This window comes from Pyxicephalus adspersus, chromosome 12 (assembly GCF_032062135.1).
Source record: "Pyxicephalus adspersus chromosome 12, UCB_Pads_2.0, whole genome shotgun sequence".
Lineage (NCBI taxonomy): Eukaryota > Metazoa > Chordata > Amphibia > Anura > Pyxicephalidae > Pyxicephalus > Pyxicephalus adspersus.
The window spans coordinates 28,316,866-28,333,856 of NC_092869.1; the positions used below are offsets into that span (position 1 = coordinate 28,316,866).

The following is a 16,991-nucleotide window of genomic DNA, read 5'->3' on the forward strand; positions in this document are numbered from 1 at the left end:
ACTTGTTTTTTTATTTTACTTGTTTTTGTTGGCCCTGTTCTTAAGTAACAATGATAACCAATTTGTTTTGAGGGGATAAAATTAGTTTTATGTTGGTTTTATTAAAAATTATAAGCTTGTAACACTCAAATCCTCACTTGGGCGAGTTTTATTAAAGCTTTCCAAGACTGGAGAAGATCGACTATCATGGGAGAACCTGGGTCACTCAGCAAACCTGGAACTGATCTGGACCAGGGTTAGAAACAAATGCCAATTAATAGCAAATTATTTTTAAGAAATTCATGGTAGATTTGCTGGATCCCCCAAGTTCTCCCATGATAGTCTTCTCAAGTCTTTGAGAAGTCCAGAGCTTTAATAAATTGGATCCACTGTCTGAAGTCTGGTAGATAAAAGGGCCCATTGGACTGGAGAGGATTGGCACAAATGGGTTCCACTTCATGTTGGCCCCAAACCTTCTTGGACTTCCCCATTCTAACAATAAAGACATTGCTATCTGTGAAGTTGCATTGGTCATGTTCAATATTTTTTGTCTGGTTGGGATTTCTTTCCCTTCTAAACATTTTTCCTGCTTCCGCATCTCCCACTTTGACAGATATGGAGCTGCAGTAGCAAGTAGAAGCACCATCAATGATCATACCTATTAAAATTTATAACCCAATAGAAACCTGCAGTGAAAAAAAATGGTGACCTTATTTTCTAAAAATACAAGTTGCCTGGCTGATACCCTTAACTGTTTATTGCAGGTCCGTGATTGTGAAACCAAGTCAGCAATAGCTCATTATTCAGATAACCTCAAGTAATACCTTTTGGCCTGATGTATTTAATATCTACCAGTTACCTCTTTATACCTCTTTATAAAGAGTTAACTCCTAACCTATGTCTTACACATTTCATATAATTTGTAAAATTAAAGAACACGTTGTGAAGTGCTTAAAATGTTTTCAATAATAGAGTGTAATTGTATTTTGCTTGGTAGTTAGGTCGCTCCAGTTAAATTAGCATTCTTTACATGCTCCTATTACTAGGACTACCCATTTGCAACCTCGTAAGGTTTGTTATTGGTCCATTACTGTGATGGGCCCCCTCATCAACCAATAAACTTGGGAGGTGGAAGTCTGCAGAAGAGCTTGCAACCAGACAGGTGGCTGTATGTTTAAACTCTGTACATAAAATCTGTCCAGACCAGTGTTTCTCACTGGGGGTTCCTGCAGAATTTGCTGGGGGTTCCTTCAGAAATTAGCAGTTTGTACTTCCCAGGTCAGTTTAAGTGGCACCAATAGTGTTTTGGGCTTTGTATAATGGTGACATTCCTCTCACTAACCAGCAATGTAGGAGGCATTCTTTCCAAGGACCACCACACTAATATGTGAACTGTGGATATTGTAATTATAGCAGGGATTCCTTGATGACCTGATTGTTTCCCTGATTATCAAGGGTTCCCCTGTGTAAAATAAATAAATAAAAATGTAATATTCTCCTATTGTCATTTTCTACTTTTAAGAATGCAGAAATAACTTTTATCCAGTTGAGAAGCACTGGACCAGACATTTCATGACCCAGAGAAACCTATTCATGGCACATAGGTAACCTATCTTTCATGAAGCTACAGTTTGCAATAAATGTGTTCCTTGCAAATGAAACTATACCCATAGTTGGGACTCCTTTTCCTGCCAGATGACGTGTTTATTAAATTAGATTTTTCCTGCTGCAATAATAATATGATAAGTATTATGGATACACATTCGTTTCAATAAAATTGGCAACACAATGCAAACTTTTATTTGTTATTGTTTTTTCTTTATTATACCTATTAAAGCTATGTATTTCTCTGTTTATGGACCTTTTTACACTGCTGATAGTTTTTTGTATGCCTGTAAAACAAAATAGAAAATATGGGTAAATTGTATATATCTACATATGATGCATCTTGGTGTTCAAAATAGGAATTATTTTGAAAATGTAATATTGTCCTAGTGTCATTTTCTACTTTTAAGAATGCAGAAATAACGTTTATCCAGTTGTAGTATAGAAATGAATAACAGATTTGCACCAATGGTTACTTGCTTTCTGTCTTGAATGCAAATAAATTTTGCAATGGAATGTGTTTGCTTTTCAATTATACTCTGTCATTGGTTTTATACTTAAAATTGGGAGTTCTTTATCATATTTTAGTATGGGTGGGAGATTATAAGCGGCTGTATCTTTTGATACAGAATGGATTTTTTTTTTTTTTTAGAATGATTGATTTATTTAGCACTGTAACATTTATAGTCATGCAGAGCACTGAATGCATAAAATGAACCTTATACGCGAATGAAGCTCTAACTATTGCCCACATGCATGGTGTGTGCTGATTGGACATTGAAGGAGTTATGGCACCCCCATCCCGTTGCTTGCTGCTCTTTCCTCCTGTATATTAGAGCTGATTAGCTTCAGGTTTTAGGAATATGTTCAGACTTAAGGTGAGGTTATGGTGCAGTTACCATTTGCCCCTGAACCAAGCCCGATGGGTAGATGCAACATGTAGTGTAACTAAAATCTGTTTTATATGAAGTGCTGAATGGCACTTTTTCTCTTCGAGTTCACTGAGCCATCTACAGTCTGAGCATAATTCTGTGCTTGGAAGAAGTAACTCCTGTGCAAAGAGTGGTGGCTACGTCCTCCTTACGTGGCCAATAGACTCCCAGCTCAGAAAAAGACCAGGCCAAGATGAAAGCAAAAGCAACAGGGCAGCCTTTATACGCCAGATGAAGCCTTAAAATTATTTTTAGGTCCCAGGGAACCCCTGCTAGAACCAAGTTATTAGATGTTGGTGGGAAAATGGCCCTTTCATTAGTGGTCAGTTGGAAGAAAGTTCTCCTTTCAATGGTGTCCTGAAGCACCGCTAAAGAAGCTAAAATGATCTCTGGTGGCACGCTGCTGACTCTGCAGTAGTAGTAGTAGTAGTAGTAGTAGTAGTTGGCTCAAAAACTTTGCAAGAACCACAAAATGGGAAGTTTATTGTTCACAGTGGAAGGAACTCCTAAGAATCTAGTGTTCCAGGAAACCACGGTTGAGAATGGTTGCAGAAAGTAGTGCAGACATTGTGGTGCTGGAAGGGTCTTTTTTGGCAGGTAAGTCGTCCATAATGTGTAATCTTTAATAGGTGCAAATTTTGTAGTTGAATTTTTATTTTATTCATCCAAGCCAGCCAGTCCCAACAAGGGTCCCAGGAATCCCATGGTTCCTCCAGACCTTGGTAGGTGCTCCTCGGAATGTGGATGATTGACATCCAATTTGATGATTCTTGCATAGTTTTTGTGCCAACTCTTCTTGGTAGAGCCAGCTGTATGGCATGTGTTAGGTGCCTATGAATGTGTTTTTCTAGCCACCACTGTAGAGAGAAATTCTTTTCACGGGCCTCCAATTTAGGAGGCTTTTCTCCACTGACCCCTAAAAGTTTGTTTTAGTAGGTGTTTCCCAAGACCTGAAAATTTGTCAAGGGTTCCTCAGGAATAAAAAAAAGTTGAGAACGGCAGGTATAAATTACAAGGTGTCTTGATTTTTTATCTGGGCTTTTCTATTTCTGTGTGTCATTGTTTTGGAAAAAATGCTTTTTTTTCCTAAATGGGGGAATATCAATTTTACACTTGGCAAAAAGAAAATATCCTAAATTGGATTCTTAGCATGCAGGTGGCATAGGCTTACTTTATATTTACAATAAAAAAAGTTACATTCTTTAAAGGAGCCTAGTATTTATGTACCTAAATCTATATTGATTTTGGCTTGCTGTAATCCTCTATTCAGCGGCACTAAGGCTAGATACACACGTGCAGTGGTTCTCCTCCTATAATCGACTCAGAGCTGATATCGAATGAGAATCTTGCGCGTGTATAGTGCTCATCAATCGATGAACGATTAACTATCATAGTGCAAGTGAAGGGGAGAGAGTGCAACAGGGTCCAGAATGGTGCTGTATGTACAGCACTTGTTCATGCATGGTGCAGTCATTTGTCGTTGGAAAGGATCATGAAAGATCCTTTCCTACGACAATTATTGTATGTGTGCACTTAGCCTTAGACTAGGAGGGGGGGCCATACTCTGAATCACTAAGGCCTCCTTCATAATCCCTAGGACCACCTGCGGTTGACTGCAGAAGTCCCAGATGCTACAATTGAATGAGAGGGGTTGGAAACTATGTTGTGCATGTGTTTGCATGCATGTGGTGGATAACAATGCAGTTCCTGAAAGCAACATATTCTAAGTTTCCCTCCCTGGTGCAAATGAGTTAACCTGCAGTGTAATTTATTGCTCCCATGTTTGCTATATCCCTGGGAGCATCTAACTGCACATTTCTTTTCCACTAAGTCTGTAAGAGGCCTCAGTGTGCTGATGCCCCTTAGTGTTCACCTACAGACAGGGGATATTAAGGAGAACTCGGCTGTTTTGCTTAATTGCTGTATAGAAAGGTGAGGTCACTACTGTGCTTCCAGACTGGGTGGAATAATTTAAATCTTTTGACAGATACTTATTTCAACAGAATTAAGTTATGTGCCTGGAATATAGGTACAATATAATTATATGCACAAAGAAGGCTGTAAGATTACGGACATGACAGAATTTGTTTAGATTAATGGACTTCTGCAGTCTGAACCTATCATTTTTATTGTATGCTGGACTAATATTCTTTAACAAAAATTGTATGTTCAGCAAGTTTATTAACTCTTTTTTTATTCCATTGAACTCATTGGAATGCTTTAAAAATCAGAAATAAAACAATGTGTTTTTGTGCATCTTGATGCATTTTGTAGATATTCTAGTTCTCCTAGGAGTACAGAAGGAGAAACACATTTTCTATTTTCTAGTTTCAAATGGCAAACTCTCATTGTCTCTCATCTACTTCAACTCCATTTTTGTGTTTCAAAGTGAAGGGCAGCTTTAGCGTTAAATTAACGCGGATTAAAAAGGCATGGCAATTGGCTTGGGGATGGTTTTACAGGCATCAGTTCTTCACAGCGGCATTTATTTATAAAGGCATCTCAATGCACTAAAGTTTAGATTTCTATTTGGAACTTATGGTCAATTAGTCAAGTGAGTCAGAAGATAGTTGCTTGTTAATTGAGCTATAGAAAGTCTCGGGACTGTTTTCAGTAGCTTCTCTGTCTCAAAGGTTTCGTTTGGATTTACCCACAGGCTTCAAGATGATGCAAAAAAATAGTTGTATAAAATATTATGACAATGGTTTTTGTGCTGAACCGGATCCCCCAAACAGGGGTCTATGAGTGCCTTGTCGTAACTATCATCTAATTCTTGGGTATGAGCCAGGTATTAGGGTGTTGGGGTTTCAACTTTGTACAACTCTGTAAAGAATTAATTATTTCAAGTTAGTGCAAATCTGTTATTAGGAGCCAGAGACACTGATGTGTAATAGTTATTTACACAGATGTCATGACCAGATTACATGTAAAAAAGACTCCCTTGTTTTAAATAGCAGTAGATAATTCAACATTTTGAACACTAAGAAGTGTCTGGTGTATGTAGATATATATTAACCCTTTATTTTATTTTACAGGCAATGTTCAGTCATTGAACAACATTTTCAGTGGACCATGAACTAAGGAGAAAATGTATGTACAAACAGATAAGTATGTATTTGATAGTGAAAGTCTGTGTATCTAATATTTCATGCATGAATCATTTAATATCTAAGCACAGTATAATACACATCTGTGTTAGCAGGAGCTTTTTTGGCATAATATTTGGAGATTTAGAGTCCTTCTTGGATTTACTGGGTTGATTTGAATTCCCCCTTTCTTCTTTTCATAGCTATTTCCAGATTCAACAATATGGACAATCCTAACCAAAGACCTCATTTTCTCGACACTTACCCTATTTAAAAGTGTTTGTGGAATAGTCTAGCGAGCAGGGGTTTCATATCTGAGATCTATGGAGTCCTTTTTAAAAAATGGACAGATATTTTGTTTAAACATTCATATATGCTCGTATGGGAAGCAACTTCCAATGGGTAAAGAATTGGTAAAGAACTTGCCCCGGAGGAATGGTAACTGATCTGATGACCCATCAACAAAAGCTCATTTTGCACTTTTACATATAAGAGAACACATATAAAATGCATTGGTACCTTACCCCAGAAAGGCTTCAGTCAGTTTACCCCACACGCTATAATTACTGTTGGCAATAATTTTGCAGTGAGATCTCATGTCTCATTATGCTGCACTGGAAGTCTGTCCAGTCCCCAATGCGTTGCCACCAGTTGGCCTGGGTATACCTAACAGTTCACCCTAATGATGGCCTGGAGAAATTTCATGATATATGGGACCTGTAGGACTAATATTATATAGACTGATGGCCTACTCCATGGGGATAGATCCATGGATTTGTGCCATTAGTCGAACCACAGGTGGCATGTTTGGCCTCTATTCTTTTTAACTTTTGTCTTTCACACTTTTTACTTCTCACTGCCTACCTGTAGATGAGCATTTGCCTAATACATCCTCATTTGTCCAATGCATACAATTATTTTTCCTATATATTCTAGTAATTTTGAGTTGTACATTAGAGGCATGTTGAGGATGGGTAAATGTATTCATATTACATTTGATTTTATTTTCTTCTATTATTGTAACTGTAACAGTTTTTCTTTTTTTGTTAATATTAAAAAATTCCTTTAATGACGATTTACAATAAAAAAAGATAGTGTTTACATTAGGCAGTCATTTAGGTAGCATTTTAGTGTTCCATTGCAAACAATTAGACCTTCAGTTGTCTAGCCCATAATATTATATTGACTGACAGCGTAGCTCACCCAGAGATACAGAAATGAACAATGCCATTATATAATAATAAAAGAGCCTGTTCAGCCTTGTTTAGATCTTCTCAGCTTTGACATGCTGAGGAGAGAATGGCCTTACACATAAAACAGAATTTCAATGGGCATTAACTTTGCTTGTACTAGGACAATAATTTGTAATTAGATAGGGCTGGCTGATGGGAAACTGGTTTGTATACCCACAGAGTAAATATTTTATTATTCTTTTGTAAACATTTATGAACGCAGTATATTCACATCTGTAAATAAGAAAAGAAGCTAATGAAAAGCAATAGAAAATGATCTTATCTTTTTATGTTGGTAATTTCAATATCTATGACAGATAAGGAGCCTCCCTCCTCCAAACTCCATTTATCTGGAATAATATTTAAACAGTTTATTGTGCAAACATTGGCATGGAGGTTCTGCTTTTCATATGCTACTTTCCGTGTTCATAGTATTAGTATGTCAGAACCATTGATATATATACCCATTTGTTAAAAATAAACTGCGGTAACTTGATTATCTTATTATCCATTTTGGGTAATATTTGCTTATCTGCTATCATTAATATTCCCAAAATAAAAAGTACTGCAAATTATGAATATAAAGATTTCTTAACTGTAACTAAAATTACAGTGGTTCAGCAATACCCCTTTTATTCCATATGTATAAATCAAATATTTATTTATTAGATTAATATATAACATACAATGCACTTAATGATAAAACTGTTTGATTTGTACCATTGCCACATTTGAGTTTGGTAAAGGTTTATAGAATAAGTGTTATAGAATAGGTTTATGCAAGGTTCCATTGAAAAAACCAAATCCTGAAGCAACAGACAGGGTCAGGCAGCAATAAGGGCACATGTCTTTGGTTTGCACCATCCACTTACAGACAAAGCTGCAGAAATGTGTGAAACTACCAGCTGCTGATCCATTCATAATTGTGTAAGAATAGATCATGCTTAATTATTACCTGTGCCCCATAATTTCTGGGAGACTGAGAACAAGTATTTCACACTAGACCCCATCACCTCTGGGTCATGTCAAGTATCAGGGTAAAGCAAATTGTCCAGGATTCTGCCATTTATATGCATTGTTAGCTGTTATAGATTGTTCTGGTATATTGCCACAAATAAGAAAGAAGAAATGTGCCTCACAGGTTTTGGAGTAACCACTATTGGAGGTGCTTTGTGTTAATACTTCTTGAGGTGGAATTCATAGGAATGTTCTTGATCATATCAAACATACGAAATTAAATTAGCATTTAGTGGGATTTTAAAGGTTTGGTACATTATACCCACAAATCAACCAATACATTATTAAAAAAAACAGTTTTACACATATATACATAAAACACATACAAAATCAAAAACTACATCACCTCATTCTCCATTTTAGACCAGTTGTACATGTACATTTTAATGAGATAATACATATTTAATTCTTCCTTTCTTATGTTTCAGTTGTCATTGTATTATTAAGATAGATATCAATAGCTGCACAGTTTTCAACAAGAGAGGGGACTATGACTGTTCTGCCTCCTCATAAAACTAGCATTTTCTGATGCATTTTCTGAAAAACTACTTCTTCCACAATAATTTGGATCCTAGGGTCAAAAATGTCTATATTCAGATATATTGGATCTTTGGTAGGGTTAGAAACGCATTGAAGTAATTCACACTTTTTAAATATTAAAATTTTATGAAAATTATATATCATACTAACACAAATAACGATAAGGGGAAATATTTTCTTTCATTCTTTTTTTACCATATTATACATACATATAACATAATTTTAAAAACTAGATATATGCCATATTATCATTATTTAAACACGCAAAATACCCCACCAGACCCTTTAGAGACCCAACACTATCACTACATTACAGGTAACTGTATATATTACTTATGTTGTCATTGTCTAGTACTTATAACATCTTTCACATACCTCTGAAGAAGCCAAACTGCGAAACGCAACGGGGTAAAAGAATTTTTTTATTTTATGTACACTTATACTAATATAGAATTCTTGTTTAGTTTGAAAGTTCAAATCCAATGACATATGCAATGGGCAGAGGACCAGATTTGTATCTTTTGTATACATACATATTTATGTAATAATAGAAATATTATTTATGCATATCCCTGTCTCCTTTCTTCTTCTCTACATTTTCCTGAATCTTACTACAACAAATACCCAGATTCAGGCAACAAATTCATACTAGGGGAGATTTCTAACTATTTATACTGATGTGAAATTATGAGACATGTTAACTGATCCCTACACTAGTCGAAAAGAAACAAAACATTTTAAATAAATTAGATTAAATAAATAGTTTGCTTGTCTTTCTAAAAAATAAAAATTTCTATTTTTTTGTTTGTTTAATATGTGTACTGTTATTAAATGCGCTATCTTCCAAATGTGCATTGTGTAACACAGCTGAGATGTATACAAGGCTGTATTAGCCAGGCTCACGGATTTGGAAAGGGTTTGAAGGCTTGTACCTTGGGGAGCAGGCTACATGTTACTTTAACTTTCTCCTAAATAAGCCTGCAAAGGCTTTGAGATGGTAAGAAATTGAGATTTTGAAACATAGATAATATTGACCTATGGCAATGTATCACTGAAATTGGACTCTGAAGGCTTTCTATTGATATGCAGATTTCTCATCAGATATCCTGTCCCTGTCGCTACTGCTTTCTATCCATCTGAGAGGTCTCTAGGGTAAAGTGAGGGAATGTGAATTAGTTACTGATATACGTGCTACATATTGCTTCGATTCTAACCTCAACGCTGTTCTTCATCTTTCTACCTAATAACTTTTTAGACATCTACAATTAACTAATAGACAAGAATCTCTATAGGACTTGGTAGCCTTGCTGAATAGTTCCTATTCTATTTATTTTGCTATTTAGTTAATATAATTAAAAAATGATTGCAGAATGTTGTAAAGTGATGAGACATCTGTGTGAGTATTCTTTAATTGTAAATGCTATGCAATTTGGTCAAACATTTGTGCACTCCTACACTAAACTGTAAAAAGACACCCTTTCTGATAGTGGAGTTCAGGTATTTCTAGTATACAGTACTGGTAATTGTGCAGGGTTCAAATATATTTTAAACAATTTTGAGCCTAAAACCTTGCAGAGACAGTTTGGGAAAGGCCTTATTCTCTTCAATTATGACTTACTGTGCACAAAGACAATTCTGTAATGACATGGTTTGGTCATTTCTTCCCTTCACGCATTTGGTCCTATGAGCCTGAATTTAGAATACAGAACTTTTGTCTGCACATGATTGGATTACAAATTTGTAACTGTTTCTTCTTACTTCATTTTACCTGACTTCATATTTGAATGAATGAAGCCCATGGAGTGTATGAGATTATATCTTGATATATATATATATCTAAACTTTGAAGTAGATATAAACCCTAGCTAAATGACAATTTGTATATCATGTACCAACACCCAACACTGCTATAGATTTACAAATATTTAAAAATGGCTTGACAATACCGTAAATGTTAAAACCCAAATAAGACTTTAGTGATTGGGTTTTTGCATTTACTATTTAGTTACTACTCTGCATTTAGTAAATGCTTTTTTTATTAATTCTAAAATATTTCATTTATAGCTTGCAGAAGAATATGGCATGGACTTCTTCGAGACAAGTGCCTGCACTAATTATAATATAAAGGAGGTAAGAAAGCTCCTTAGCATGATATTTCTGTACCTACATTGGTGATCACTTTATATACGGATTAGAGATTCCATTCACTGGATTTACAATAAATGTAGATTTACATGTAGGCATGTATGGTCCATTCATATTAGGAAGCTTGCCAAATGACACCAAAGGATGTCCTTGTTCCTATAATAGCCACCAACTTGTTAGATTTCTATAAGGGAACTTTTCTCATACACATGAACAGCGATAAATTGAAATTGAAATCAGAGTTGTAGGTCAAGATGAAATAAACTATGGCTATGTAGAGTAATGCATTTTGATAGTGATAAAAATTATATTAGGCTGATTATGTGAAATTTCTCAATATTATAAAATATATTAAGCATTAGAAGAACACTTCTATTTAAATATTGAACATTCAAAAGTATTATACAAAAGTCAACTTTTTATTCTATAGCTTAAGACTTTTGTCAAGATTTTTTCCTGTCCTTGGACGGTCAGTGTCCAAAAGAAAGACAGCAGGAAGAGGACGGTCTCTGCTAAGCAAGATCATTTGTTCTGTTAGTTGCCTCCAGAACCAGTTCACCCTCACCTACGGTATTTCTGTGGCAAGCTAACCACTTTCATCACATTCTCTTCTGGAAACTATGGACAGCAGGACAGAATAAATTGTTAATTATCCAAAGCAGGGACAGGCAGCAAAGAAACAGGATGGTTCTAAGGATGCATTCAATGTCTTTTATCAGTCTGGATAGTTAGTTATGTAACCATACTCACTGGTTCTATAGTACAGTACATTGCGGTCATAGATGTTATGATTGGGTGGAAAAGTGAGGAAATTCTGATGGATAACTAGGGAAATCAATGAGGTGGAGGAAATATTGATTTTACTTTTCCTCTTAGATCCAGATATTATTATATTATCTATCGTTTTACACTGCATATCCGTCCTTCCCTTTCCTAGCATTGTACTTGAGGTGGAAATGTATAGCTTTAAGATACACAGGAGTCTGGATCTGTCCCCTATTACACAAGCCCATCATTTTAAGTCCTACATCAATGTTCCATGTAATTTCCACGAAATGATGAGCTAGTAATATATAATTTTTTTTTATTTCCATTTTTCTTTTCCAGTCATTCACCCGACTGACAGAATTGGTTCTTATGGCTCATAAGAAAGAATTAGATGGATTACGGGTTTCCTCCAACAATGAACTGAATCTAGCAGATCTGGAAGACGAAGGCCACAAAGCAGATGCAATGGCAAACTCAAAGTCTTGTTGGTGCTAGACAACTCACAGGTGATGAAAAAGAGAGAGATAGGTGTACAGATCCAAAGTTCAAAAATGGAATCTTGTCTTTACAGATCTGTTGTGAAAGCTCTGCGTCAAACATTTCAGTCTTTAGGGCCCCAATTACTAGACAAGACTTGAGCTTTGCAAATTTCTTCAGTTATGGAAATTTATATATATATTTTTTAGATAAAGTATGAAATGTCTATTGCTTCAAGGAAATGGATGGCTGCCTAAAAGGGTATTGCTGAGCTTTAGATGCTTTCATGCACATTTTCCATGGAGTACTCTAGAAGGACATTGGAAAGCTAAAACTGATAAATATTTTCAGATATTATTTATTTCCTATGTTTTATTTCACATAAACACAATATACAGATGATGATATAATTCAGGCAGTAGACCTGCATATATATATTATATATTTCCTGTGCAATTGGTCTGTACTTAGAACACATTCCCAGTGACATATTGCTAAATTTTACTAATGTCTCTGAGAAACAGTGGCCTAAAACAGTGTTCTTCACACTATCAAGTGTGAGACATGTACCAATACCTCCTCCCTGTAGATAGTACAAGTCCCAGAATTTATTTGTATACCACTTGCAGAAAGCTGTTCTCATTTCAGTGGCTGGCACATGTTGAATCTACCTGCATTTAAAAAGTATCTATTTGGGGCTTCTAACGTTATTTTAAAAAAGTCAGTAGTGTTAGAAGTGGTGTGGTTGGTAATTTATAATAATTTTGATATACAGTAGGTGGTATGTAGGCTGTACCAAGGATGTCTCTTGGGATCGATTGAAACGTATGGGAAACACTGGCCCCATGGACCGAAAATGTAATCTTATATGCACGTAGATGCATTGTAGTTGAAGGACGAGTGGGTCAGTTGAATTGGTGCTTGTTGGGCCTGGAATTAGATAGCAAATATTGTCAGATCATATTTCCTATGTTCCTAATAGGCTGGGAACAATGAAAAATATAATTTTTGACCAGTGATAACTCATTAAAACAAATCTTTTGCAATTTCCAGTACACCAGGAAATTACAATTTGGCTTTAATAATTTATCTTCCTAAAACCTTCACAATTACTGTTAAGAAAGAAACACTTTTACATATTCCATACTTTCCATCTCCAGGCTGATGGTCTGATATCTGATACATTTTAAATAAGTAATGATAACTCTGGCATTTATCATTCTGATGTGTCTGGAAGGAAAAGTGGTCTAATCTGGACTCCTAAAACTGCACAGCATATAACTCTATTTTTTCCAGAATACATTACATCACTATTTAATGTGATTGAAGTTTCAAAGTGCCACAATATACCGCTGAAAGTGGTATTAAAATAAAACCTGTGCATACAATAATTTTGTTTTTCAGTCACGTACTAAAATGTTAATGTGCCAGAGATATATTTTATTCCTAGGTCTGTTCTGTATCTGGAGATTGTCATTGTAATAAAGGTCTTTAAGCTTAAAGCAAACTTTGACAAAAAGCTTAATACAAGTTAAAATGTAAATGAATTGCCTTTCTGGTCAAAGAATTATAAATCTATTCAGCCTGTTTTCTATTGTACACTCACCAGCCGGGCACTAAATGAGGTCCTGACTATTTAGTTTTTTACGTTTGATTGGACAGCTTGTAAGTACAATAGTGTTAAAGTACTTCTAGAGTCAAAACGTTTTAGATACAATTGGCTTTAGATACAATTTCACTTGTTAACACCATAAAAGAGCATTTCAATACTTTCTAAGTGCTTCAGTGTGTCCATAACTTGGTAGAATTTGGCATCTCTTTATGATGGGAAAAGTAAAAAAGTGTTTCAAAGATAAAATTACTTTGGTATATGCTTTATGCCTTTTATCACCTATTTGTTATGTTTGTTTAGTTTTGTCACATATGCGTACAGGGCTTTACAAGATGAGCAAAATGTACAAATTAAAAAAATGTCTTGTTTCCATGCTGCAAGCTGCGTGGCCTCATTCACTGAAGGGAATTCTTTAAATACTGCAGTTTACAGCAAGATAAATCTCATTATGCTGTAAAAGATGCCTAAGGATTTGACTATTTGAAATGCAATGCTTAAGATTAGTTTAAATAAAAAAATTAGTGCCACTTTGCACTTGAAAATGGCAGCACAAATTTATATCAGAAATTTTTCATCTTCTAATTAGAGAAGTGGTTTCTGTTAAGGTCTCTTGAAGATTTTAAGCAATCAAATGCAAGTATACCTTTAAAGGATAATTATATTCTATAATCACATAGGCTTAATATTGCAATAGGTTGCACAGAGTGTAGGGACATAAGTGACATAAGAATACTAGATTAAATGAGAATAAAAGAACATGAAGTACAGGGTAAATATTATAAAATATGGGAATGTGTTCAGAGAGTAACAGAATAACTAATACAAATTAGGAAACCGAATCAAGGGGGAAAAAACAAAGCCCAAACTGTATAAAAGAAAATCAAATAATCAAAGTCTAGGAGTAGCAAATTGCAGACTACAGTGGAACAGGGACTGAAATGTAATGTAATCCACATAACTGTGATATAAAATGCCTAAGGAAGAGATCATTTTAAATACCCATTGTCCCTCATGAGACTAAGCATAGATAAGTAGAAGTCACAGAAGAAGTTAGAGACAAATGAATACCAACAAATGGCAGGGAAATGTTCAGTCACCGTTTTCATTCCTGATATGGCAAATAGGCAAATGGACAATGAACCTAAACATGAGGTCCACCACTTATGTGACAATCTCATCCCAATAATTACAAAAAGCCTAAGTCTTAGGCTACGTACACACGTGCAATTATTATCATTGGAAATGCACAACTAACGACCTATCGTCCAATAAACGTTAACAAAAAAAGTGCACAACGACACAAGATGAACGAGGAAACTAACGTCCCAGCGGATCTGATTGGGCAACGATTGTTTGCTATCTATTGTGTGTTCAGGGATTGTGGTATGTTCTGTGATACACTTTCCCCGGTACACGTTACTTCCTGCATCGTTCAAGCGATCGTATCTAGTGTGTGTACATTATTGGTGGAATATATCTGAACGATCGTATCGTTACAGCATGTACAGAATTGTGCACAATACCATCGTTCAAAATAATTGTGATTAATCGTTGATCGTCGTTAATCGTTCATTTTCTAATGACAATTATTGCAATGTGTACGTAGCCTTAGGAACATGACCTTTGTCTAAGTGAGCTCTCTGAGAGCTGAGAATGTTTTTTTTTATTTGGGGGTGGGGGCAGTGGCATAAATGGACCTTGTTTTGGATTTTTGAGCAAGGTATGCCTAAATACAACATATTTAAAGCATTGTGTGAACATGTGAAAAAAATGGCTGCTACACAGTCCTTGTGTACTCCCTAGGATAGGGAGACATTTGTTCCATCTGTGCTGCTGTCTAGAATGATTAGCATTTTGTAGTAGCATATCTAAGCTGCTAAACCACTGCCAATGTGTTCCTGTAATCCACAGCACAGTAAAAGAAGAGGTGCACAGAAAGACACAGTTTAGGAATGTAGCCTATGCACTTATATTTTCTTTAAGACTTGAAACACGTTAATTACACATTTCCTGTGACAGATTAAATTATTGTGTTGATCAGAATCCCTTTGGAATTGATTCTGAATTGGATATTGCACTATTCCAGTTTCAGATCAAAACTATGAATTTGAGCAATCTGAATTCTGATCTTGCATTCCTGTATGTGCCATTGACATTCAGGTTTGCTTTCTCATGGCTGCATGCTAAATGGCCTCACTCTATAACAAACATCTATGACCTCCAATTCATATGAAAATCTATTGAGCCTTACTATAGGCAAGGCCACAGCCTATGTGTGATGACTAGCCCAAGGGTTACATTGTGTTCCCTTTCTCCTGTAAGGCATATGTGTACAGGTGCAATTGTGAACTCAGTATCTTCATGTTAAAAATGTAGTGCTGAAAGAACTGGAACAAAAGATAAGTCATTTTTACACGAGTTTTCACAGCTGTTCACAACGAATAGCAGAGCACTGTGAAATGTGAGTACTTTGTGTGTACCATATATATGAGCAGGTACTTGTATCTGTCACAGAACATATGTAATGAATGTCTGCCCTTTTGTAAAAAAAAGGATGAGGTGGCAACATCAACAGTGTTATATTTACAACACAAAAGGATCCCAAAAATTGGCATAGCATGCATTTATTTTCCAGTGTTCTGCTTAGACATTTTGGATGGGATATTGTGTATTAGTTTATTACCCTGAGCAAGAATAATAATTTAGAACTGCTTCCCCTATTACTCTCCATACATTGCTCCAGTACTTTCTCAGCACTGGGCCCAACGCAGTGACTATAACACAGGTGCTGGTTATACTTCTGCACCCATTACCTATTTGTACGCAGCTTAAACACCCTGAAAACGGAAGACTTTTTCTATATCCTGTTTCTTATCAATATTTACAAGTGTCTGTCTAGCATCTGGTGGCAGGAAAACCACACCAAACTCTTCAGTATTGACAAAGGCTTTTATAACACAATAAAATACAGTAGTTGTGGTACGTAATGTGAAGAAATGTTCTCCCTTGATTAGTCTTAACATAATGTCATTTGTACTTGCTGTGCTTTTGATGCTTAATTAAATATTGTTTAATACCATACTGACGTAGGTCATTTTAAACAATGAGACAATCGTATGGTGTGTCAGCATGTTTACAGACCGTTTCTATGTTTACGGTGTTCAGAGAAAGAAACACCGCAGGCAGAAGTCCAACAACATACCATTACCAAAAGCTAACTGTTCTTTAAAAATAAACATCTATTTTACATCAATTACCGCGTTAAGTGTTTTCATTTTAACAGATCATATGGGAGTACTAAAAGAAGGGCTTTCCTAAATACTGTTTGCATGTAAACCAGCCATGTATTACAGTCCTCAATGGGAGTTCAGAAAAAAGCAAGCTTTTGTGAAATACAAAAATCAGTACATGACAGATGAAGAAGAAAATAAAGCAGAACCCCAGGCAAACAGCTAAATATGTACTTAAGAAATATTTTTTACAGCATATACTCAAATATAAACTGATACAAATATGAACCAAGGTATCTAAGGAGGTTAAGTAAGATGTGCCTGCCTTGCTCACTTGTCCGTGTGGCTATAACTTGCCAAATAAAAAT

At 35.5% G+C, this 16,991-nt stretch overlaps 1 protein-coding gene across 1 annotated transcript in view; it reads left to right on the plus strand.

Annotated features, from left to right (window-relative positions):
* RAB15 (RAB15, member RAS oncogene family) overlaps positions 1 to 16,646 on the plus strand; it is a 44,867-nt gene extending 28,221 nt beyond the window's left edge. Inside the window, exons 6-7 of the mRNA XM_072427847.1 lie at positions 10,456 to 10,521; positions 11,644 to 16,646. Of these exons, the coding sequence (XP_072283948.1) occupies positions 10,456 to 10,521; positions 11,644 to 11,799 (222 nt within the window). The 3' untranslated portion in view covers positions 11,800 to 16,646. The remainder of the gene's footprint in view (positions 1 to 10,455; positions 10,522 to 11,643) is intronic.
* The last annotated feature ends 345 nt before the right edge of the window (positions 16,647 to 16,991 follow it).